Source organism: Cyphomyrmex costatus, unplaced genomic scaffold (genome assembly GCF_001594065.2).
Source record: "Cyphomyrmex costatus isolate MS0001 unplaced genomic scaffold, Ccosl1.0 scaffold123, whole genome shotgun sequence".
In the NCBI taxonomy this organism is placed as follows: Eukaryota; Metazoa; Arthropoda; class Insecta; order Hymenoptera; family Formicidae; genus Cyphomyrmex; species Cyphomyrmex costatus.
In genome coordinates this window covers 2,146,758-2,171,213 of record NW_017275207.1, presented here as the reverse complement: position 1 = coordinate 2,171,213, position 24,456 = coordinate 2,146,758, and the positions used below count along the sequence as shown (strand labels likewise).

General features: G+C 32.9%; 1 protein-coding gene across 6 annotated transcripts in view; it reads right to left on the bottom strand.

Annotated features, from left to right (window-relative positions):
• The window catches only part of LOC108782294 (CUGBP Elav-like family member 2), a 398,455-nt gene that overhangs the window by 13,583 nt on the left and 360,416 nt on the right, over positions 1-24,456 (bottom strand). For all 6 annotated transcript variants that reach the window (XM_018550531.1, XM_018550533.1, XM_018550530.1 and 3 more), the window contains one exon: positions 14,510-14,592. In XM_018550531.1, the coding sequence (XP_018406033.1) occupies positions 14,510-14,592 (83 nt within the window). The remainder of the gene's footprint in view (positions 1-14,509; positions 14,593-24,456) is intronic.

Below are 24,456 nucleotides of genomic sequence, written 5' to 3'. Positions count from 1 at the left end.
CAATCAGTCTCTACTCGTCTTTCTACCCCCACCACTACCATCAGCGGTCCATTCTATATGTCGGTTTTATTCAATGTTTATTCAATCTTGCATCCTCCTTTCCCTTCAATTTGACATTGCTATACACTTATACATTACGTTATATGTAATATAGTACATGATTCACACAAGATATTACAGATCAAAGACTGTAGTATCATAACTTGTCATACACTGAGAAGGAACCATTTGATATTTGCGACTATAATTGTAAAAATAAATTATATAGAAGTAATTAAAATAATAAAACGATTGTGATAAAATAATTATAGTTAGTAGCGAAATGTATTATAGTTAGTAGCACTATAAATTATAATTAAATTATAGTAATTGCAGCCATTTTTTTTCTCTCAATATAAGGAAATTTATATACCTATTTTTTCTCTTAATTCTCTTATAGCAATGGTTCGACGTTGATACTTTATACATATCAAGAAGCATATTACGATTAAACAAGTTAGTATAATAAAGAAGACTATAAAGATACATGTAAAACAAACAGGATGTCTTGTATTCATGTCGAGATCGAAAAGTTATGAAAGATCAAGCAATTTTCACGGAAAAGAAAAAGGATCGATTGCCTGCAGGCTCAAGGAAAAATATTCAATAAAGCCGACGTTGTTGTATCACGCGTACTCGATGCTGCCCAAGAACGATATATCCGGAAATTGAAAGTTTCCTACCGGAGAGACAGTGCTGGGAAAGGCTGGTTCGCGGAGTGACTACCAGGTAGGGAGAAAGATTTGTCTCACCGTGTCACGGGAGATCACTGTTTCTTTATTTCGTCGCCACTGTGAGCGGGATAGGTCTTCGTGGTCGGCGGGAATATTCGATGACTCGGGATAATACACCGCGTTATAATATCTCCCGGGAATTGGATTGAGGTCACAACGAGGTAGATGAGAACGTACAGACGCATACATACAAACACCCATATAAACGTTACACAATTGTATATGCGCTCGTCGCGAGACAAATCGGTTATTCGTGGATCGTCGTATGAGTAATTGTTTCGGAATCAGATTTTTGCGGGAATTGTGCTCGCGGGTACTCCCACTCTTTCCGCCGAATAAGCGCGGAAGTAATCCCCCTCCTGAAGCGATTTCATCCCCCGTGTATTTCCATTTGCATCCGACTTAAGCGTTTCATTTGTCATCGTGGAGTTGTAGTATACTACCATACGGACGTTCTTTGTTTTCGATTTGCTGTAGCTTACGCGGATTTTATGGTCATTAGAGATTTTCGCAAAACTCAACTTGAGATAGCAGATATAAGTGTCCGATTATGATTAATTCATCTGTTAAATTCATTGTATATAGAATTAATGAATGTTTGAAACAGCAGTTGTATGGACGGGAGTATTAGTGGAACTGTAGTGAAAACTGTGAAGAAGATTATTTTGCTATCTTCTTTTAAATTTCAATTTTGAATATTTTGATAATTAAACTTTAATTTAAATGCCAGAGTTGATGGCAAAATCAATTAAAAGTTAAGTAAATATTTTACTGTTTTACGTATCTAAAGCTTCGCCAGCGTTCTCTCATTTTAAAATATAAAATAATTCTACAATTAAGTCTCTATTCTTGTATGGGTGTATATATGTATGCACGTATATAAACATGTATTGCATACACATGCAAACACATAAGTAAAATTAATTGAAACGAATAAAGTCTAAAATTATTTTTTGCATATTTAAGTCCAGACCTTTATTCTTCGTAATTTTTTTGTTTGCACACAAAACACAATTGCAAATTATCAGGGCAAAATCAACCACGGTAACACTTGTTTTACTACGGATATATAATTAAATTAACGTGTTTCTATCTGTATCGTGTTGTTACACGTGCGTAACACGAGCGCTATAGGAAAGTTGCTGACCTAGTTGCGAACTAAGAGATCGATCGAGGAGGAAGAACAGAGTGTCTTCTATGAAATTACATTCAATTCTAACAAAGGAAGTGGAGTGCTGTTGCCGCCATTTCCGGGGAAAATAAAAACGCGCTGTAAAAACAACAATTGTCGGTAAAGTGCTCTTCATTCGTCAACGGATCAATAACGAAATAGAATTATCAGTTATTATTGTAGCAATTATAGATTGCTGTAATGTCATAAATTACTAATGCAATTATTTGAAGCATTCAATAATATTCAGTAATTGTACCGGATTATTCCTTTAATTGGTCCAAATAATTGTTGAGTTTTATAATTGGACTGACAATGAGATTTGACTTCACGTATAGACAATTTTGATTCTAATTAAAAAAATATATATCCTAAATTTTATATAAACTTATTCGCCGCTAAACAGATCCAAACAATTTTTTTTAAGGTAAATTATACTCCTTAATTCGCAACTTGCCTCTTGCGTTTTAATGTATTTTTTTTTACGTTTAGGAGATTAATTTTAGTAGAAGATTCATGAAGAGATATATATCTCATCTTCAATTCTTTTTCCTTAAAGTACCTCTGGTTTATCCGCGTTTCCAGTTCATTCTCATACGCAGAGACACGTGTGTACCTTCCCTTTCTTTCTCTTCTACAATCTCCTTTTTTCCAATTTCTTTCCAGCAAATTTATCCGGTACTTGCTGTCTTCGTGTCACTCAGTCCAAGATTACACGACGTAAAGCCTAGCGGGAGTGCAGGTTCTCTCGTTTCTATTTGTGCGAAGAAATCTCGCGGTCCAGCTTGGCATGGAGACGCGACGCGACAGAACGGACGTTCATCTCGTGCCAGCACAACAAATCTTTCACAATGAAAAATCATCTCGAAGAAATGGGACGGAATTTTTGCTTCTTCCGATTTATCAACGGTGATATCGAAATGGACAATTGGACGGATAAAAATGTCAACTTTCGGTATTGATATCGAGAGGCTTGAATTAATGCGCTCTCGCTCTCTCTCTCTCTCTCTCTCTCTCTCTCTCTCTCTCTCTCTCTCTCTCTCGTGCAACTATTATTTTTTAAATTACTAAAATATTCTCGCGTATTATAATTATATTATTTCAGTGATTTGTAATGAGAATTGCGAATTTAATTTGAAGGAAAATGTGTAAGAGGATGAAAAAAGAACTTTTTCATCCCCTTGAATTCATCATTTTTATTACAGATCATTTAAATAATAATTATATGTATCAATATATACATCGATATATTCTAATCGTAAAGATAAACGAAATGAAAATATTAATTTAAATATTTATTAATAGAAAGATATATCACTTTCTTTTTTATCTTCACTTTCAAACTTTATATCTTTTTTCCAGACATCCTATCTACCGTAGTGTAAATTTTCAAACAGAATATCTCTTAAATATAAATTATAATAAAAATTTGATTATGATCCTAGTTACAAGGATTTATTAATAACATTAAAGCACATAGAAGTTTCTTTATATTGAATAGATATATCTAGAACTAAAAATAAATTAAATAGAAAATATTTTTAGCTTCTACTTTCGTTTTTTATGACATGGTTTATCGAATAAAATTATTATATAAATACATCAACATTATTATAAAAAGAACTGAACAACTAAATATGCTAATTCTATTTCCTTTTTTTATATTCCAATTTTAATCCTTAATCTATTGATAAAAAATCCAATAATATTCATGTACTAAACATGAAATAAACTTAATATTAAAACATTTAAATAAGAAAATTATTTTAAATTTTATATTTAATAACAAGTTCTTATTACAATCACATTCTATTGTGTGTATACATATATATATATATATATATATATTTATCTATAAAATATTTAAAACAATATTAAAACAAAATTTTCCTTTCTTTTTTTGTTGAAATATATCAATATCACCAATGTTTAGTGATAAAAATTCAATTCAAAAGCAAAAAAATAAATACTAATACATATATTCACACAAAAGATATTTCGATGATGTTTTCAATAAACCAATTTACGTATTATTGTAAAATTGTATCAGAGAAATTCCATTAAAAATAACAGAACATAGAAATCAGTATGAAATTACAACTGCAGTTATAACAGCATGCAAAATAAATATTGCCATATATAGTAGAGCTTTGAGAATACTGGCGTACCATTTCCTAAATTTGAATTAAAGTGTAATTAACACATAAGCAAAAGTTTTTTGTCTTGGAAGAAGTGTTTAAAACTAAAAAATTACTTAAAATTATTTCAAAATATAAGAACATTCTTATATTTTGTTTTAAAGGAATATTTCCATTATTTACATTCATCTCTTTTCAATTCGCACGGGTGTAACGAGCAATCAACAAACTTCCCCACGAGCGCCGGCTTTGTACAAATCGATACTGCGAAACGTTAATCTCCAAAAAGCGAGCACGTCAATACCACGCATTTAACGACTCCACTGATAACAGTTACGGCACCTGCGAGCGTTATCGCCGTACTGGTTCGGTAAAAATCTCCCGTTCAATTCGCTCGCGGCCTCGCCAAGTCCGAGTAGACGTAATCAAACTGTCGCTTCGCGAGTTTCCTTTCTCTGTCCCTCTTTTTGTCTCATTGATTTCGCATCAAATGTGCCATTCGCACGTGGTCATGTCACGCGATACGTCATACCAAGGTTGACGATCACGTATTCGAAAAATCGGTCGGCCCAGCATGCCGCGACATCGACATCGACATCGACGCCGCCGCCACGCCGCCGCCATGCCGCCGCACCGCTATACTATCGTGGATGCTAAAGCCGCCATCCGCAGCGAGGCAAAAGTCATTTTGGCCGGTAATTAGTTGCCCGAGCCGCGACAAATTGAAAAAGTTGCTGAGAAATGGGACGCAATTTAGCCCGCGGCCGCACGCGCGCGGCCGCGCGACGTTTTCGTGACGATAATCGAGCCCGCTGTTGCTGCCCGCATAGCACCGCGACGCAAATCGAATTCTTCCGCGTTTCTTCTTTCGTTGCTTTCCGCGTTTTATTTATTTTTTTTTTTTCTCACACTCGTTAGACCGCCTACCGACCAACTCGCGAAAGTTCACGCTATGTCGTCTTGCAATCCCGCCAGAATACCGGGCAATTCGTTGCCACCTTCCATAATAAACACTGACAATCAACTTTTAAACGTATAATTTTTTCTGTTTTTCTTGCCAATGCAAGCACTTGGTGCAGTGCAAGTTATTTGATGGAATAAAAATTATCAAAGAATAAATTGCTCGTGATATATATCACAAGTGGAACGTTCCACGTCAACAGGAACAAGTGTCTGGGCAAAATTTGTGAAGTCGAAATAAGACTGAATGAAGAACTGACTGGAATTCTTAAATCATCAATCTAGTAATCCAAAATTTATTCAATCCTAAAAATTGAAATCTGAAAGTTTTTTTGGATCACTTATAAATAATCCGTAATCAGATTTCCCAAATTGAAAATGGCGGATGTAATATATGATGACTGCAATGGAAGAAGAATTGACTGAAATGCTTAGATTCTTAGGGCCTAATATTCCATTTTTTGGTAAAGTTTACCTGTTAGATAAGTAGCAAGATTATCTAATTACGTACGTGGATTGCCGGATTTATCTAACAGAGGTAAAATTTACCGAAAGATGGAGCAACTGGCCCTTAATCGTGTGATTCAAAATTGATTTTTCTCGGATCTTTATTCCGAAGAATAAGAATTTTCGGGTAAAAAAAAAGATATCGATTTTTAGGATTGAATAAATTTTGGACTACTAGATTAATGATTTTAGAATTCCAGTCAGTTCTTCATTCAGTACAGCCGCCATACTGGATCCGTCACTTCGAATTTTGGAAATATGACTATGGATTGTTTACGAGTGATTAAAAATATCCATAAATATCAATTTTCATGGAAACTAAATGAATTTTGGACCTGATCAATGAATTTTGAACCTGATCAAAGAAATTAATGTTTTCAATACTTTCCATAAGTTTTTTATTCATTCTAACCGCTATATTGGAGCAGCCGCTTTGAATTTTTGAAAACGCCACGTTTTTCCTTAAACTACATATAAAAACGAAAATTTTAAGCCCTTGAATGTCTTATTTTGATTTCACAAATTTTGCCCAGATATTTGTCCCCGTTGACGTGAAGCGTCTCATATAAATAATTTTTAAAAACAAATTGGAGAAAATAAAGGGCAATAGAAGTCGGGTGCAGAAGACGTCGCGCAATTAAAAACACCACTAATAAGTGACAAAAACCATTTATTCGAATAACGCTCTTTTATTATAATAATAGCGCTCTTACAATAAAAAAGTTTTATTCGAATAAATGATTTTTGTCACTTAGTGGTGTTTTTAACTGCGTGATGTCTTCTGCGCCCGACTCCTTTTGCCTTTTATTCTCTCCAATTTGTTTTTGAATTATAAAGAATCTTAATTGAATTAATTAATATAAAGGTTTAATAATTCTTAAATGATAGTGCATTGAAAAATTAAGCATGTTTTCCTATATTTGTTAATTTCCTGTGTGTATTTGGTTTGCTATTTTTAGTATTCTATTTTTTAAATAAACTAAATGCATGTTTTCAAGTAAAGAAAAAAATTCAAAGGGTAATTTGCAATACAATACTCATATTAGCACTAATTAATTAATTAACATTAATTAATTTCTTTCTTAAGCTTATATATTTTTGAATTAGTAGTCTCTAGATACTAAGTGCTAAATAATTAATTAATCGTCCTAATTTTGTCCTAAATACACCTCAAATTCTGAAAATCACACAGACGTTTCTCTTTTCTTCCCCAGATTCGATGTTAAGCGAGAATTTCGTGACGAGCTCGAATGCACAGTCCAGCAAAAAATCGGAACGATCCCAGGAACAGCGCGATTGTCGTTGGCATGGGCGTTTTCGCCGATCGGCATTTTCTTTTTTCTTCACATCCATCCGTCGATCGTCGTTTCGCGCTTCTCTTTCACCTGCTGCCCTTTCTCCTCTTCATCCGCGACCATTATCTCGGACCGATAATGACGTCCATTATTTTTTGTTACTGCAGCGTGCACAGGGTAATGGCAGGTCGAGGGTTGGAGTATAGAGGGTGTTCGTTAGCGCCTAGGAGAATCATACGATGTCGTTATGCGATTACGACATTCGCCTCTGCGAAGTGGAAGCGCTTCCGGTTCTTTGCGCCCGCACCAGACGGTCGATGACTCCGTTTTTCTGAGCCAACAATTGCGTTCGGTGTCGCAGAGAGACTGCGATCGAAAGAAATAAGAGAAAAGGCACGAGATAAACCGTTTAATTGGCGACAAATTATACACGCTCGGCCCGTCATAACTCTTGTGCTTTCTCTCCAAGGCGCGACCAAATGCGACAAAAAGATATAAAGAGCTGGAACGAAGAAGTTAATTATTCAGTTTACGACTTTTTTACATTTACGCATCTCATGTATCTTCATTCTGATGCTTAGTACGTTTTATGATTCAATTTTCCCCCTTTGGATTACTGGACAATGAGATCAAGTCATTATTGTCATATTTCTAGATTTATGATGCGTATAAAATTTCTGATTTTGTATATTAATTAATTGTGTCATACAGAATGCTGTATGATATGATAATATCATGTATGTATGACAACAAAGAGTAATCATTTTCAACAATTTCCTTAAATCACGCTTTTAGATTATCAAATTTTCTTTCAATTGTAAATTTTGCAATTATGACAATTTAACAATATAATTCATTTCCTTAGTGACCATTGATAGAAATTTATAATTCATTAAATTTTTGATTTTCAATATATGAAATATTTTTTTAAAAAAATTAAGCATTAACTCAAAATTTAATTATATAGTAGAGTTAAGTGCATTCACACGTTCCCTTATTGGTACATGTCTAATAGCAGATGTCAGTGAAAATCGATTTCTTGGCACAGAAATGCATGATGGGTACAACGATTGAGAAACCGACTGACCAAAACCATTAGTGTTATTTAAGGCGGAAATATGGGTCAAGCCTTCTTTCATTAGAGTGTTATCGCCTCTCTTGCTCTTTGCTTCGACTTTAAAGCATCAAACAAAAAAGACATAGAAACAGTCAGTGTCCCCATTACTTTACAAACATAGATGATTTATTTTTGGTCACCTGCTGGGCATTTGCTAATACTTAAGTCTGTTCTGTTTGTACCATAGTCATAAAGTCATATTATTTCATTTGAAATATATATATCGAGTGTGTACAGTAAACGTCCGATTTAATAGCCCGGCAGTCGTGCTTCATTAAATTGCATATCCGATGAAATCCATGTGTCAATAAATCAAAAATTGATGATTAAATTGCCGCTGTTTATTAACTAAAATTGGATGATAATTTATGCTTAATATTTGTTAATATACGTAGGACATATTTTTCGTAATCTGAAGTTTACACTAGTAACTTTTAACTGGAAAAAATGTAACGCTCTTATTTTTGTGTTACTTAAATATAGTTTATCTAGTACAATTTACGACGCTAATTAAAAATTGGCGATTTAAAAGTTGTTGTATACATAAAATAATTTGATAGTGAATAAACTTCTATAAGACAATATTTTAAATATTGAATACATAAAAAATGGAGGAAAAAGAGAGAGAGAGAGAATGTGCGCGCGCGCGCGCGCGCGCGTGTGTGTATTATATAAATGGAGGATAATAAAATTCGCGCGATTGATATAATATAATAGTTAATTCCTTTATTTCTCACACACACACACACACACACACACAACACACACACACACACACAACACAAAATTGTTTTATTGTGTACTGAAAAAAGTCTAGTATAGCTACCAAGATGTAATTTTGTTTAGCGTAATGATGCAATATTAAATAAACATTATTAAACATAATAATAGTAATCATTTGATAAAATCAATAAAAAAATAAGATAATATTTAGAAAAGCGAAATTAACGTTTATAATTGATTTTCATTACATTAATCTGAATATCTGATTAAAATTATTTTACTAAAAACTTTAGTAACTGTTACCTAGACTTAATTATTATTAACAGACTCTTTTTAGTGTAACAATAAAAGTGATAAAATTAATTTGAACTGCTTCTAACCGCACGTGATAAAATAAAATCTAGATAAAAGTTTTGTGGATGACCAGGTGACTATCCAATCATATCTTTTTTCATTTATTTTTCATCGCTTGATTTAGTAGATCAATGTAAGATTGTTCAATTTAATTCCTCGTTTCCGCGAAATAATATACAGTACACGATATCGATATTCGAAGATTGCCTCGCCGAATGTGGCAGGTGTCGTGAAATAAGCGGAGTCACCGCAATGCTCGCGCAAAGGCTGCATCGATTACCGTTATTTTACGGAAAGTGTCACGGCGTGACTCATCGCGTTATCGCGACAATACAGCTGTGCACGCATCATGCATATATCTGCATATGTGCGTTCGAGCGAATGGACTGTATTATTAACGTAAATTATCGAGTATGTCATAGCGGTTTATCGAATTTCCCTCTTGCTTCCCTCTTTGTCCTTCTCTCAGCCGGCTCTTTCAAACCCAACATAGTCGGTGCATTTCGAATTTCACTAGACACACAGTAGACATTCCATCGATATTGATCGTTAATGTCCGGTCAACTGACTTCAGGGTTATCTTGAATATTTTAGAACCCTCCACGGATACGAGACTGGACGGCGTCGAATAAGGAAGGAAGGCTACTTTCGTTTCCGCTACTGACTTGGATGTCTTCTTCATTTTTCCATCCCGATAGTTCTTGCAGGCTTATTTTTTATTTAGAACGCGTTCTTTGAAAGCAAATGCAATTTCCAATATTTATAGAAATTAATAAAAGATGCTGTTACATTAATCAAATATTATAATGTTATATTTTTATGTGTTCTCGAAAAACATTACGATATATATAATAAGTGGCGTTTATTTAAATGCATCTGATATCTTTTTAAAAAAAAAATTATTTTTCTCCATTCCTACAAAAAAACAGCGATATTTTTCATTTTTAAATTCATATTCTTATAGATCTTTCAAAAAAAGGGTTGGTACGATCGATTACGAAGAATTTTCTATTTGCAATTTCCACATATTCGATCGCGACGAAACGTTCGTCGTATAATGGTTTCATTTTCCATTTGTACCTCGCCTACTAACGCTGCAATATCTCTCCGCCCGCCGCGCTTTAATAATATTACGCATTGTTGCGAGGGCGGTATGCATGCTTGTAAATTCGCCACGGTTTTCCGCCAATTTCGCGGCTGCAAGCCAGACGTACTCCTCTCCCTTCTTTGCCGCAAAATCGCCATGGGGTACTCCAGTATTTCAATTATAGACGTGAATATTTTTTTCTCGTGCGACGTTTGATTTACACACATGAAACTTTTACTCGCAACGGAAAGGTGGCAAGCAATATTTTTTTAACGAATTTTGGGAATATACGAAATAGAATTGACATTGAAAGAACAAAAATAGACGAGGAGTTTTACAATAAATAATAAAACATTTTTCTGAACACGATATTCGAACTATTTTGAGTACAACGTGATGTTTGAATATAATTTTTAACGCTACGCAGTAGATAGATATGTGTAATTCTAAATTGTAAACCGTCATTGTACCTAAAATTATCACAAGATACTAAAAATCAAAATCTGCCTGAATCGTGCACACATGAAACGACAGGACCTCTCGTTGGTTTCTGTACAGAGTAAATCTGCTGTTGGGCACCAAATAAGGATAGCGTCGCATTGATGCAGTCGGGTGGGAAGGCTGCAAAAGGGTGACTAAAGAAACTGACGGTGAGAGGAGAAAGAGAATGAGGGAGGAAGAGAAAGAGAGAGGAAAGGTTTCGGGCTCTCGAGTCATTTCTCTGAGCCAACACAGACCTCTCAACTCGACGCCACTCGTGGAAACGAAATCTGATACGAGAAAAGCTAAACTCCTTCAAATGCACAAGCCGTTCTCTATTCGTCCCCTATCTACCTTCTCTCCCGCCTACACCACTGCTTCCCTCTTCGTCTCTTTACTCCCTTCTCCTCTTATTCGGAGTTTTCAACCCCCTGAGCGTCCTTCTCGTTCCGCCGCTTCTTTCGACTCTTGCTCCTTTCAGCTACCCACTTATACTCAGTCAACCCTTTTCATTGCGAAAACGACGTTCTGCAATTCACCTTTCCTCTTCCTTCCTGTCCTTCCTTTTCCTTCCTTCCCATTCCACCCCTCCTTCTCTCTCCATCTTCCTTCCCTCTTTCTTTTTCCATCTCCTTTCCTTCTTTTTAATGCGTTGTTCAAGGACGTTCCACTTTCTTGTTTGCATTCTCTTTTCTCTCTTTTTTTTTTACATTAGAGAAACCTCTTTCTCCAAGTTTCTTTTCTATCACTCCATTCTCGATTGAGCATTGCCATCTCGCGCTCTTTCTCGAAGAGTAACTGCTTGACTTCCGGCTATTTAATCCCCTTAATTAACAGCCAGCATAAGAGTCTCAGATTTGAACTCTTTCATGGCACGCGACCTTCGAGTGGAGCCCGTCGCGTTTTACTTTCGTGAGTAGATCGACAAGGAGTATTTTACTTAATGTACAAAAACATCGAGTAAACTAAACAGGAGGGGAGGGGTAAGATAATAAATAATTATTTCCAACATTATTCTTTATACATCTTTATATATCATCTTTTTCTTATTTCCTTCTCATTATATTCTAAGATTTAAATTTAACAATAATACTGTGTTTTTTATGTATGTACAATATTGTACTTAGAACTTACAATTAGTATTTTATATTATATTGCTAATGTGTGTTAAGGAAAACATCTGTTAGGAAAAATTTTAATGATATATAACCGCAATTAGTTTTTGTAAGAAACAAAAAAGAAATTTATAAAAAAATGCATTATAAAAACGTTACGATATTATGCGATAAAAGTAATGTACTGTCAGTTTCTGACATATTTTAATGCTGTGTAGTACAACTATTGTGCATTTATAGCAATTGTATTGTAATCACAATAGTTAAAAGTAAAAAAGTGTCTATTCTTTTAAGGATAAAAAAAATAAAAAACGAGCTTAACCTGTTTATTATTTTGCTCTATATATACAAATTTATGTGAATCGCATTTTTGTTCTTATTGTTATTCCTTTTATTAGAAAGATAAAATTTTACTTTGTTTTTTTTTCAACTATTTATACTTTTATGAGCTATTACTCATAAAAGTACATATAAGTTATATAATGTGTATGTGTGTTTTCAATGTATTGACTCGGGTATATGTGGGTTCACTAAACCTGACTGCAGAAGAAAAGATATCTGAAGCGATGCCAAGATGATGCTGCCGCCGCACGATGTATAAGAAAAGCTCGTTGTTTCTCTTCGCTCGATAGGTCAATAAAACTTTTTTTCGTAAACATATTTTAGAATGATAACTTTAAATTATTCGCACGTTCAAGCTATACATGCGCAAGAAATGGATTTAATATGTGAGATATCTGGAAATTCAGATACGCATTCATATTACAAGAGCTTTAATTTCTAAATCAATGATTTATTATTTCCATAATTAATAAAACATTCTATTAATTTAATATTAAAAACTTTTTTATTTAAAAAAAAAAACGACACAAATGCTGAGTCATAATAATTATTTTATGTGAAATATAATAATCAAGCTCTAATTATAATTACTATTACGTGCTGCAAAGTAATAAAATTTGCTATATAAAAAAATGTATTATTAAAGTAATAATAAAAAGATCATGCTCACGGTAGATTTAAATAAATTACATGGACAGTCCTTTAGAAAGTATAATATGTACAATTTACATAAATACATACATAATTAAAGGAACTGCTGCGCACTGTTGAATTCATGTTGCTAATAGAAAGAAGATTTTCATAGATTTAATATATAATGAAACGTATGTAATTGATGCAATTTATTGCGGTTCAGCCACATTTAACATATCGAGTATTATTAACAATCCGCACGCGGCTTTGCAGAGATCGTCACACATTCAACACGCCCTTTCGCTCTTTCGATCGATAGTAATTATTCTCGTAAATTCAGGCATAAGCACACGTATATGAGAGTTACAGGCTGAAAGCGGGGAGGATAGAAGGGTAGAATTGCCAGGCCTGCTCGGTTAAATGCTCATAATGACGTCTTGTAATTGCATCGAAAGTTTCCAGGGAAACTGTAATTATCGTGCGGGCTCACTTCCAACGATATCTTTGGCCCCCGGTCGTCTGTAATCGACGGACGCCAAACCTAAAGAAAGGGAAGCTGCTTTTCTGACGGAATATTTTTCCAAGCGGACGAGGACGACGTTATCTCGAATCGAAAAGAGGATCGAGAGCTTCATAATGGAGCCTGCCAGCTTCGGATATTCGAAAAAGAGAGAAGCTTAAAAATGCGTCATTTAAAATTTTCTCTAATCCTTACTACAGTTAAATCAATTAGCGTTGACGAGAGAAGATTGTTCAAATTTCCTCATTTGTATACACTATGGTCCTTCTAGTCTATTTAAAAATCGCCATTTTTAATACCAGATTTTATTAAGCTGCAGCACTCATTTTGCAGTTGATATCGTGCATAAATTGTCTAGCTTTACAAATTATTACTAGCGCTTAATAGCATTTTAATGATAAATGATGATCATTTATAAATATGCAATTTTTCATTCATTTGCTTACGAGTCTTTTTTCTTATAATTTTAATGGTTTGTTTTTATCGCTTTAATAGAAACTAATATAGAAACTAAAAGGGATAATAATTATAGATATGTTAATTTAATTTTACATTTTGTTATGTAATGAAGATTCCAGAGAGTCGTATTCTTGACTTCCAATTTTAATATTGAAGCAATTACATTATTTTATTCTAAATTAACAAAAGAGTAGATTGCTTGAAAAACATGATGCTAGTAGTATAAATAGATGTTGTTTGCGACAGACCGTTCACTTGTATTGATGATTACTCGAAGATTCATCGAGCCGCCACAATGATTTGAATAATTTATTCGAACGATCAACTGTATTAATATTCATTATTCGGTCAATCATCGGCACTCGGATAATTATCTGCGTAAACGTTCATTATTCAGCTAAGCGAATGCGTCTGGCAATTGATTCGGTACTCGGCATACGTTGAAGCTATCTAAACATTTCTATCGTCAATAATATTGATACATGCAGCAACAACCATGATTTGTGATCAGAGGTGACTAAACTTGCGTTCGGTTTGAAAGATAATCATCGTGAAACTAACGCGCGTATTCGTAATACAGACACTGTAATACGTATCGTAATTACGTTTTATTTATTATATTCACTCATATCGCAAAATAATCGGTTCTTTCTTCGTATTAAATTTATATTTGTAATTGATTTGCTACACATCAGTTTTAATAGATAAAAATTTATTATAAATTTTATTGAATCAATTTCACTTTTCAAGTAAATTTTTAACAAACTCACGTGCATGTTTTATATACATATTTATAGTAATCAAATATTACATTAATTATTTGTCATTTACTTACCCCACTGAAGGTTTTGACGTTATGAAGAGCGTTCTGCGCTGCCAAAGCCGCTTTTCTAGTGTAGAAGGTTACAAAGCAACATCCTGTAACAAAAAATTTATAATTTTGATTAGATGAGTACTTAGTAAAAATTTTTAATTGTAATTTATCATCTTACTACATAAAAATGTTAGTAGCATACTTTTACAATTAAACTTTTATTCGAAGATTTATTATTATATAGTGCTCTCTTTTGTCTGTCAGTTTATTTAATAAAGAAAAATGTATTTAAATAAATTATTGACAGATCAATTTATGAAAACTTTCGTTTACATTGCGACTAAATTAACGCAAATTTTCACAATGTGTCGCAAAAGAAAGGAGATAACAATATTATGAAATCTCAACGCTACTTTCTGGCAGTAAGCGAATGAAAAGTTCCGCACTTTGGGTCATCATATCCGATATGGCTACCAACAAGAAGCTATGATAGACATAAATGGTCGCAGAGTTCGTGCAAGCGGTGACAGGTTCGATATGGAAGAACTGATCGGAGGGGAAAGAGTGAAGTCGATTCTAGGGGACCTCATCAAGGACCTTCCGTATCACTCGGTTGTCGAGGCTGGACACCATCCAAGCTTCCGCCGATCGATAGTTACGAGTTGCCAAAAGTTCGATACACCGTTCTATCGCAAATGATCTCCGCCTCTTTCTCTACTAGCACTGACTACTCGATATTCGTCCTTCTTTGGTATCTTTAAGTAATTCTGATGAAATGAATCATTAGTTTATCTATGGACAAAGTAAAAATTCTACATCGAATAGAAATCAAAAGATAGATAATATAATTAAACGTTATGTAACGTATCAATAATACATAAATATATAATCATTAGGTTTCATAAAATCAATAAAGAAATCAAGGATTTATATAACAGAAATATCTCGCACTAAAGAATTTTACTACTAGAACCGTGTGAAATAAAAATGTTTTGAAACCAAGATTTGTCAGTTTATTTTGTTTCAGTTTTAAAAATTTGTGGAAATAAAAAGCTGTCGAACTATAAACAAATATACGTATTGTAATTCGATAATAAAGATAGTAAAATTTATATCAATTTCAATTTTATTATGGATTGTAGATAGAATTAAATTAAAAATCTGCAAAAGTATAATCTGCGAAGATTCTTAAAACTAAAAACATCTAAAATTTTCTCACAATCAGTAATTGTCAACACAGAAGTTTCGTAAGACAGTAAATGATGTAATTGGATTTTTTAAACATATTAAAATGTACCTGAGACTCTCTTTTTGTAACGTACGTAGTAAATATTAAGGCTAGTTAAGGTATCGCAAAGTTAATGGCATCGCAAGTTAATAACTGTCACGTTCAATTAACAGGTTTCCTATTTACGATGTATACGAAATTATGATAAACCTGCAACACGGCACTGAGCACAGAGGGTGTAATTATAATGCGATCGCGGTAATAGTTTCGGTAACAAGCCTTCCAATTACTCGAGGAAATCCCGATATTCCGCAATGTTTTGTTTGGTAACGTGATATTCAATATCGCATTGAATAACGCATGGTACCGCGTTGAATGCATAATTGCGAATCGTGCAACCCGATACATAGCGGGATGGTCTGGAATGTTAGAACCAACGTATTAAGTTTGTCTAATCAAAAAAGGAGTTTTGCTTCTCAAGCACAGTTGCATATAATATTTCATTTTAAACCCCATGTAACTCGATCGAGATATTCAGAGCAAATCTTTGCTAAGGGAAATAATTAGCGGAATCATTTTCAAAAGAATGAAAGAAGATAAAGAATAAAAATAAATGGAAATAAATATCAAATATTATACAATGAAATTAATTTTTGTATACCTCGTACTTGATAATATAAATTAATCAATTAGATATTCGTGGTAAACATTAAATAAATTGACAAGAATTATAACCTTTTATTTCATTAAAGGTATAATATAGGGATTTTCAGATACCGAGGTCGTTTTATTTCAAATAAAGTTTTTCGCGTGCGTTTCATGCACGCAAGCGAAGGAAGTGACATTCTTAACATGTTACCAGCAAGCTTCCGTAAATTACAGCATGAAGACGCAGCCGGGAGCCGGGAAATTATGTTCCGGCGAGTAAGTAATCTTAAGGCATCATCGCTTCATAGACCTTTAAATCACCGCCTGCAAACTGCCCCCACGCATCCTTTCGCCGTCCATCGACCGGGCCGTTGTATAATACCTGTGTCTACAAATGACCTCGTTCGTCAAGGTGCTAACGTCAATCCACGTCTGTGCTTCCACGTTATCATTGGCGAGTTATTTCATCCCTTTTCGCAATCGATTTGGAAAATATATGTAGATGTCATTCGATTATTAAAACTATCAATCATATCGGGAAATGTGATAAAGCGCGCGCACTCATAATTTATTTAAACTGTGACCATATTCATGAATATTATTTTATAATTATTAACAATTTCTAATTGTATTTCATAATTTTTTAAAAATTACATTAAAGTCATAATTTGTAATTATTTCAGAATTTTAGCTTTAAAATTGATTGTTACAATGATAACTATATTAGATAAGAAAAGCTAATATTTTCGATTGGTAATTAATAAATAAAATTATAGCAACGTGCAAAATAAAAATAAAATAATTTCAATAATTTGCCGGAGCCAATGCACGCGTGAAACACAACGTAATTGTCGCAATTATTCCACACGCGTCGTATGCGAATTGAGATTAATAATTAATAAGTAAATTATTAAGCCACGGTAGCGCGCCCGCGGTATTCCCAAGTGTATCCGTAACATAGTCCGAATGGCGATAGTTTCTACGACCGTGTCGAGTCGCAAACCAGTGTAATTTCCTGAATTAGTTTAAACGGCATGTTTTATTCAAAGTAACAGTTTTGTCCGGTCATTTTGCAGAACGAGACTTTGTCAAAGTAAGTAAGTGACATTGTTAAATCGAAAACATTATTTTAATATCTCGTAATAATACATAATAAATAACAGCGAAAGGATATTCGTAGCGCACTTTTATCAGACATTTTTATAAGGACTTTTTATCGTACTGACATGACTAGTTTGTAATATATCGCCACTTTTAAGAATTAATGAGACTATTCACTATGCACTCTCCAATTGCAGAAAGCTTACTCGTATAATTATCAGAAAATATAATAAAACTGAGGAGAAAATTAAACCTCGGAACTGGGTCGTAAACAAAATATACGATACCACATATGTAATACGAAATATGCGATATGAATAGCCGCACGTTTACTATCAACCACGTATGCGCAAATCGATGAGAATTATTCATAGGGTTGAACAAAATGATCATTGTTATAGGAGATTTAATGCTAATACCAACACGATATAGATTGTAAACTAATGCGCCGAATTATTAACCAATTTATGCGTTAATTCTCCGCTGTTCTCTCCCTCCAGTGCTAAGGATAACTCGCAATAGCGGCGCCCGAATCATGCCGAAGAGAAAAAGCTTGGGTTTTATACTGAAACACGGTAAATTTTTTTCCGTTTTCCGTGATTATGATTGCGGCTAGAGACAATTTCAAGAAACAATGGATGCAACATCGAGAGGTAAAACGTAACTTAAAATCCTTTCCATTCGCGTAAACGAACGAATCGTCAGCATTATAAGCGAGGAACAAATTTAATTTGCGCCTCGAATTACGCCGTCTGCAAAAATCACGGTGAGCGCAAACGAACGAACGAACGAACGAACGAACTAACGGGGATATCTACCATTAGGAATTCCCAATTCACGCTGTAATTATCGCTAATTGGACTTCGGATTATACTCGTGCGACACTTGTCGTGTGAAATGCTCGAGTCGTTCGAGACGCAAATTATGTATGCCCCATACGTAGGTATTTCTGAAAGCTACGAAGGATAATGCGGTGTCGAAAGGCTGCACGAGATCCGAAAAATTGTGATGAGAGTCAATTTTTTATACCCAATATAATCGTTCGCGCACTAATTTAAAATAGTTATTTTAAATTTTCAATAAATTAAATCTTTAGGTCGAAATTTTAAAATATTTTCTCGAAAATATGAGAGAGAGAGAGAGAGAGAGAGAGAGAGAGAGAGAATATTTTTTTTTAACTGTAAGCTAGAAAAAAGGTATGAGATGCACCACATGGTCGATTGATCGTCGGTAGCCGGAAACCTACGCTATCTCTCCCATGAGCTCGCGGCTAATACCTCGATGCCAATGCGTGATTAGTGTCCGCGGGGAAATCTACCGCGGACATGTTTGAGAGCTAATGCTCGTTTCTGCCTCAGAACCCCTGTGTGCTTTTCCGCGCCCAATACGAATGCAACTAATTTCAACGCGTTCTGAATCAATAGCATTTCTCCAAAATTGTCGATGGTCATTGCGAATAGAGATATACCTATTTCCAATTATAGTATAATTCCTTTATCGATAGTACTGGTTGCTGTCAAAACTTTCTGTTTCAGTCTCGGAACGAACTGGATTTCTTTGTGAAAATGCGGAACATGGGATCGTCTGATGATACTGACTAGTGATATTTGCAATTTTTTTTATAGGATACTACGAGATAAGAAAAGCACCAGACGAAGCGATGAATCAGTAGATTACGATGCTATATGTTCTGTGGTCTGTTAGTCGTGACAGCGGGGATAAATTAGAATAGAATAGCCGTCTTCTCTTAAAAATGGTAGAAATACTCAAGAGTACAATTTGACATAAAAAAATTTGACATTTTAAGAGAAAAGACTATGATCATGATCGAACTAACTTTCTTCTTTATTTAAATAAGTCTTTTATTTTATGAGAAAAAAAGTTTTAGAATTGAATTTATTAATTATTGCAGAGACTTATTATTGTTTCTAGAGATAAATTGATTCTATTATAATTAAAAATAAGAACAACTATAACTATGTGTGGTTACCGAGAAATAAGATAACAATCGATTTGATCCAAGTGAAATAATGCATACTCTTTCTATTGTGCGAACCTTCGGTTAGCAACAGTCGGGAATAAAAAAGAAATAAAATTTTTTTTTTTAAATTGTCTTTTAATAAAACAAGATATTCGTATGTGTTTTTAAATAAAGAATTCGACAGAGAGAGGGAAAGATAAAAAAGCGAATAGTTTCTTTTTCTTTCAATATTTTTTATATATGTACATATAACAATTATATGTACAAAGTAAAACTAATTTTTTCATTTAACAATAATTTCAGTTAGAAATAATGTCATTATTTAAGTCTATATACCTATATTGTATTATATTATATTATATTAATCTTATAACTTCGGTATTTACGTCACGCGAGGATTTATATCGCAGAAGTAAAAATAAGAGGAATTTGCACGCAACCACTTTGTTATATGCCTTTTTGTTATATTAATACTGCGTTATATATATATATAAATGTTTGTATTAATGAAACAAAAAAAAATGACAGTTGAATTGATTTCTCAGTATAGTAAGTAGCATATAATATAATATACTATTAATCATAAAATAATTAATATTGAGAGTCCAAAAGATTTAATGACTACTTACATACATAAATAAGAATAAAAAATGAACAGTAAAGTATAAGAAATAGAAATAGTATAGTAAAATATAAGTGCTTAGCTTGTATTATCTTTTTTATTTAACTTGATATCTTATAGGTATATTTCACCTGATAAGAATATACGGCATTTTTAGTGGGATTTATGCCCAAAACACACAAAGTACATAAATTGAATTTAATGCATTAAATGTAATAAATGCATTAAATGAAAAAAAAAACATCTCAATATCATAATACTTATATGCAAAAGAGATTAAAATATTACTTACTATATATATTTATCAACCTTATTCTTTAATAAAGCTTTGTAAATACATTTTATATGTTACCTTATTTCTAAGCATTTATTCGTACATTTTTCATAAGCCGTATATTGTATTTCTATGGAATATATACGACAAAATGCAAGGATCTTAAAAAGTTATTTTTAAGTATAAAAAATATTTCGTCTGTTTCTAATTTTGTTTGTAGCAGTAAACAATATAAAATTTTTATCGATACAGTATATTTATCTTAAACAATACTTAATAAATAAAGTAAACAATACATACTTAATTCAGTTTTTAATGTGCATTATATATGCTAAAGTTACCTTATAATTTATGATTCAATCAAATTGCTATGCACAGTTCAAAGCATTTAATAAAATTAGGGTAAAATATATGAGCAATCTGAAAAAATCATTTGTATTAACATTTATTCTTCAATTAGCTCAAATTAGTATCGTAATAATATCCTATAATATGCGATAAATCATAATATAATGAACGTGGAGATTTCATGTGAAATAGCGGAATTTAGATAAAACTTTTCAACTATGGTTACTCGGTAGAAATAAGTTTTATCGATAAAATGTGCAGTTTATAATACGCAAAGTATTTTCAGCGCACATACCTGTAAAGACGGAGTCATGTTGACCAAAGAACATTCGCATTCACGTTATGCGCGGAATTTATCCACGTTCCGAAGTAAAATACAAAGACTTTTAAATATTTTTGCTCATGCATATGTTACACAATTTGATAACGCAGCTTGAATAAAGTTATGGAATTGGGTCACGGATTTGTCAAAGTGGAGTATGTACGGAAAATGACCGATCGCGACAAAGAGGTGTAGCGATTTATTCAAGTTGTAATTAAAAAAGTTCAATTTTGTGTGTGTATGTGTATGTGACAGTTTAACGACAAAACATTGCATTACAATATTTGAGTGAAATATTTTAGTATTTTAGTTGAAAACAGTTCAAGGAAACATATTATAATTTAAAAAAATTTTTAAACACTTGTTAAATTGTTAAGATTTAATAATAAAGTCAATAAAAAAGTTATACCTCAGTATGAAATAAATATAGTATATTCTGCAAAGATAGACTGCGTTCCATTTAACGCTCATAAGGCCCGTAGAATTATTTCATCCTTGTTTGTTTATTAAATGTTAAACAAGAACAAACAATGTTCGCGAGCGTTACGAGCGTTAAGTGGAACACTGCCAGTAGTATATTTAGTATTGTTTGAATATTCTTTAAGAAAATGATATACTCGAACTACAATTTAACATTTTTAGAAATATCTTTGGATTGAAAATTATTGAAATAGACATTTTAGGCATCACAAATCACAAGTATTGAACATGATGGATATTATGTTTGGTACTTGGTGTTACCTGTTCGTGACTCAGTTCGCCTACCAGCATGCGTAAATCGGGTTTAACGAAGGAAGATAAGACTGAGTTATATCCACGGTTATCTCATGGCCTTGCCGTACATAATGCTTGACCTTTGATATCAAGTGGGCGTCGCTGTGAGGTGCAAACAGCATCACCGATACTCTGTCCGACTCAGGTATATGTGGGTGCACAAGAGTGTGCACCCTAAGCTATACTGCTATACCTTTGACCGATCAAGCAACGTAAATTCTATGATTAGACCGAGAACAAAGCCGAGTCTCTAAGGAACTCAGCTCGATCACAATCAACTGCAGCTACGTCGAAACGTTCGAACTCGGATCGAAGAGAGAGATCCCTTTGCGATACAAACCTTTCGATTCCAAATACCACCTATCCCATGCACTCTCCTACGAGAGGTATTCTTAGATTTGATTTTGAACAAAGATCAAACGCAGATATTGCTTCCAAGATATTTCTCATGGTGGTCAACATTGTAGAAAATACATAATTGCCCTATATGCTAATATTACAGAATTTTTAATATTTTTATAATTTATATAATATATTGTGTGTGTGTGTGTGTGTGTCTCAATTTATATATTTCATAATTAAATTGTTATCTTATACTGTGTAAGTTATTTTAATTATTAGGTTTAATGATCCGTTATCGATACAATGTATCATTATTAATTATGAATAAAATTGCAACATAAAATTACAGCGTAAATAATCTTTGATTAAATAGTAAATCGTAAAAATATTTATGTATAGAAAATTTATTTTCGCTACATCGTGTTATTAAAATCAATAATAATTTACGTAAAAAATATTGAGATTTATGACTGTCTTCCCTTGTCATTCATAAATCTTGAAAAGAATAAAACATACCATCACTCACGTATTGATTTCGCATTCGATAAAACTTCTTCGTCTACTACACATTGGTTTCCGGATTTCCGGCACTGAAGAGATAGTTTGCCAAGATCGGCATCGATTTGCGATAGTCTTTAAGGATCGAGGTTTCGATAAAATTTCGTCCTTGTATTGTCGGTCATGATGGCTATCTGAGCAAGAGAGACGGCTCGGTGACGGAAATGGCGTAACCGAGAACTACATAAGAAGACGAAGACGTGGTGAACAGAACGGACATCATTGTGACAAATCCGAGATCGGCGATTTCTCAGCAATCCTAGAGATGCAATCGCGAGCAATGCAATCAAATTGCAACTTAAACAAGAATATTGGATATTTTCGACACGAATTTTATACGGTAAATCTTAAATGGATACATATATCTTCACAAGCTTACAATTAGTAAAATTAAGAATTGCGAGTAAATAGAATAACAAGCAAAAATGTCGGAAGTTTTCTAACAAAATAACTCTCCTGGATAAATAATAACGTATTAGTTAGGTCAGTTCGAAAAAATTAGTACTACAAATATTGTATATACATATAAAATTATTTTCCTATATCTATATATTTTCTGAATGATAATCTTATAAATTTATGAATATTCATTTAAAAGTATATATATGTTTTTAATATAGTTATATATTTAATAAATTTATTTAATAAATTTAACATATACATGTATGATAAGTAATTTCTTTTGACTCTTATTGCCATTTATTACCTTTGTTGTTTTTAATATTAAGAGTTCGATATTTCTGTTCATTTGTTTTTAATAAATTTAATTCAATATGGTAAGTGCCTTTAATATTCAAGCGTTAAAAGTATAATGTTATTTAACAGCTAATTTCTAATTTCGTTAATTTCGGAGACTTTTCTTTTGACTTTTTTATTTTTTTTTAATACATAATAGTTATTTCTTTAAATATCTGCATAAGGACTACAGAATTATTTAAAGTTGATTGGACTCTTTTAAATAAACGAAGATTTCCAATGTATTTCAGATTACATCTTGCCTCGTTAGCAGTGTGCCAGTTGCGCTCTGATGGTGCAAAATCGGGCGAATTGAGGCAATCAGGTGCGTCACGTGGGATTTTGCAGAGTCGTACGTGTGGAGGACACAACTCTCACGAGACTTTTTGTGTATCCGGTTTGCTCGAGAAACGTGAGGCTCTTTTTGCTACAAGATTACATACGCGCCGCAACGTGCAGAAATATATATATATATATATATATAATATATGTATGTATAATATATATATATTTATATACACATATGTAGTGTGTATATATATATATATATGTGTATATGTGTGTATATATATATATATTTTAAATACGTATCTAAGGTGTTCTGAAGTTCTCTTCTATACATATAACGCGAAACAATAGCAAACTAAAGTTATAATATTTATCCAGCGGGTACAATTTCATTCACAAGCTTAATTGCTTGTAGAAATAACATAATGTACAATCGAGGAAGTTTGATTATAATGAGAATTAAATGCAAGTTTTTAATATCGTGGAGTTCATTCAAAAATTGTCATCTTAAGATAGAACTTTAGATCTGATATTGGAAATTGTAAACTTATTATTATGTTTGTGTTTTATTTCATAATCAATATTAATAAAAATGATGTTTATTATTTTAGTAAATAAAATTTTTTGTTCATAAAAGATTATAAAATGTTTCGTTTATTCAAAGAAAGAGTTATATGCACATATTTGATAAATGCAAGCATTTATTATCGTCGATAACTATATGCATATTTTACATGCATGATCAGG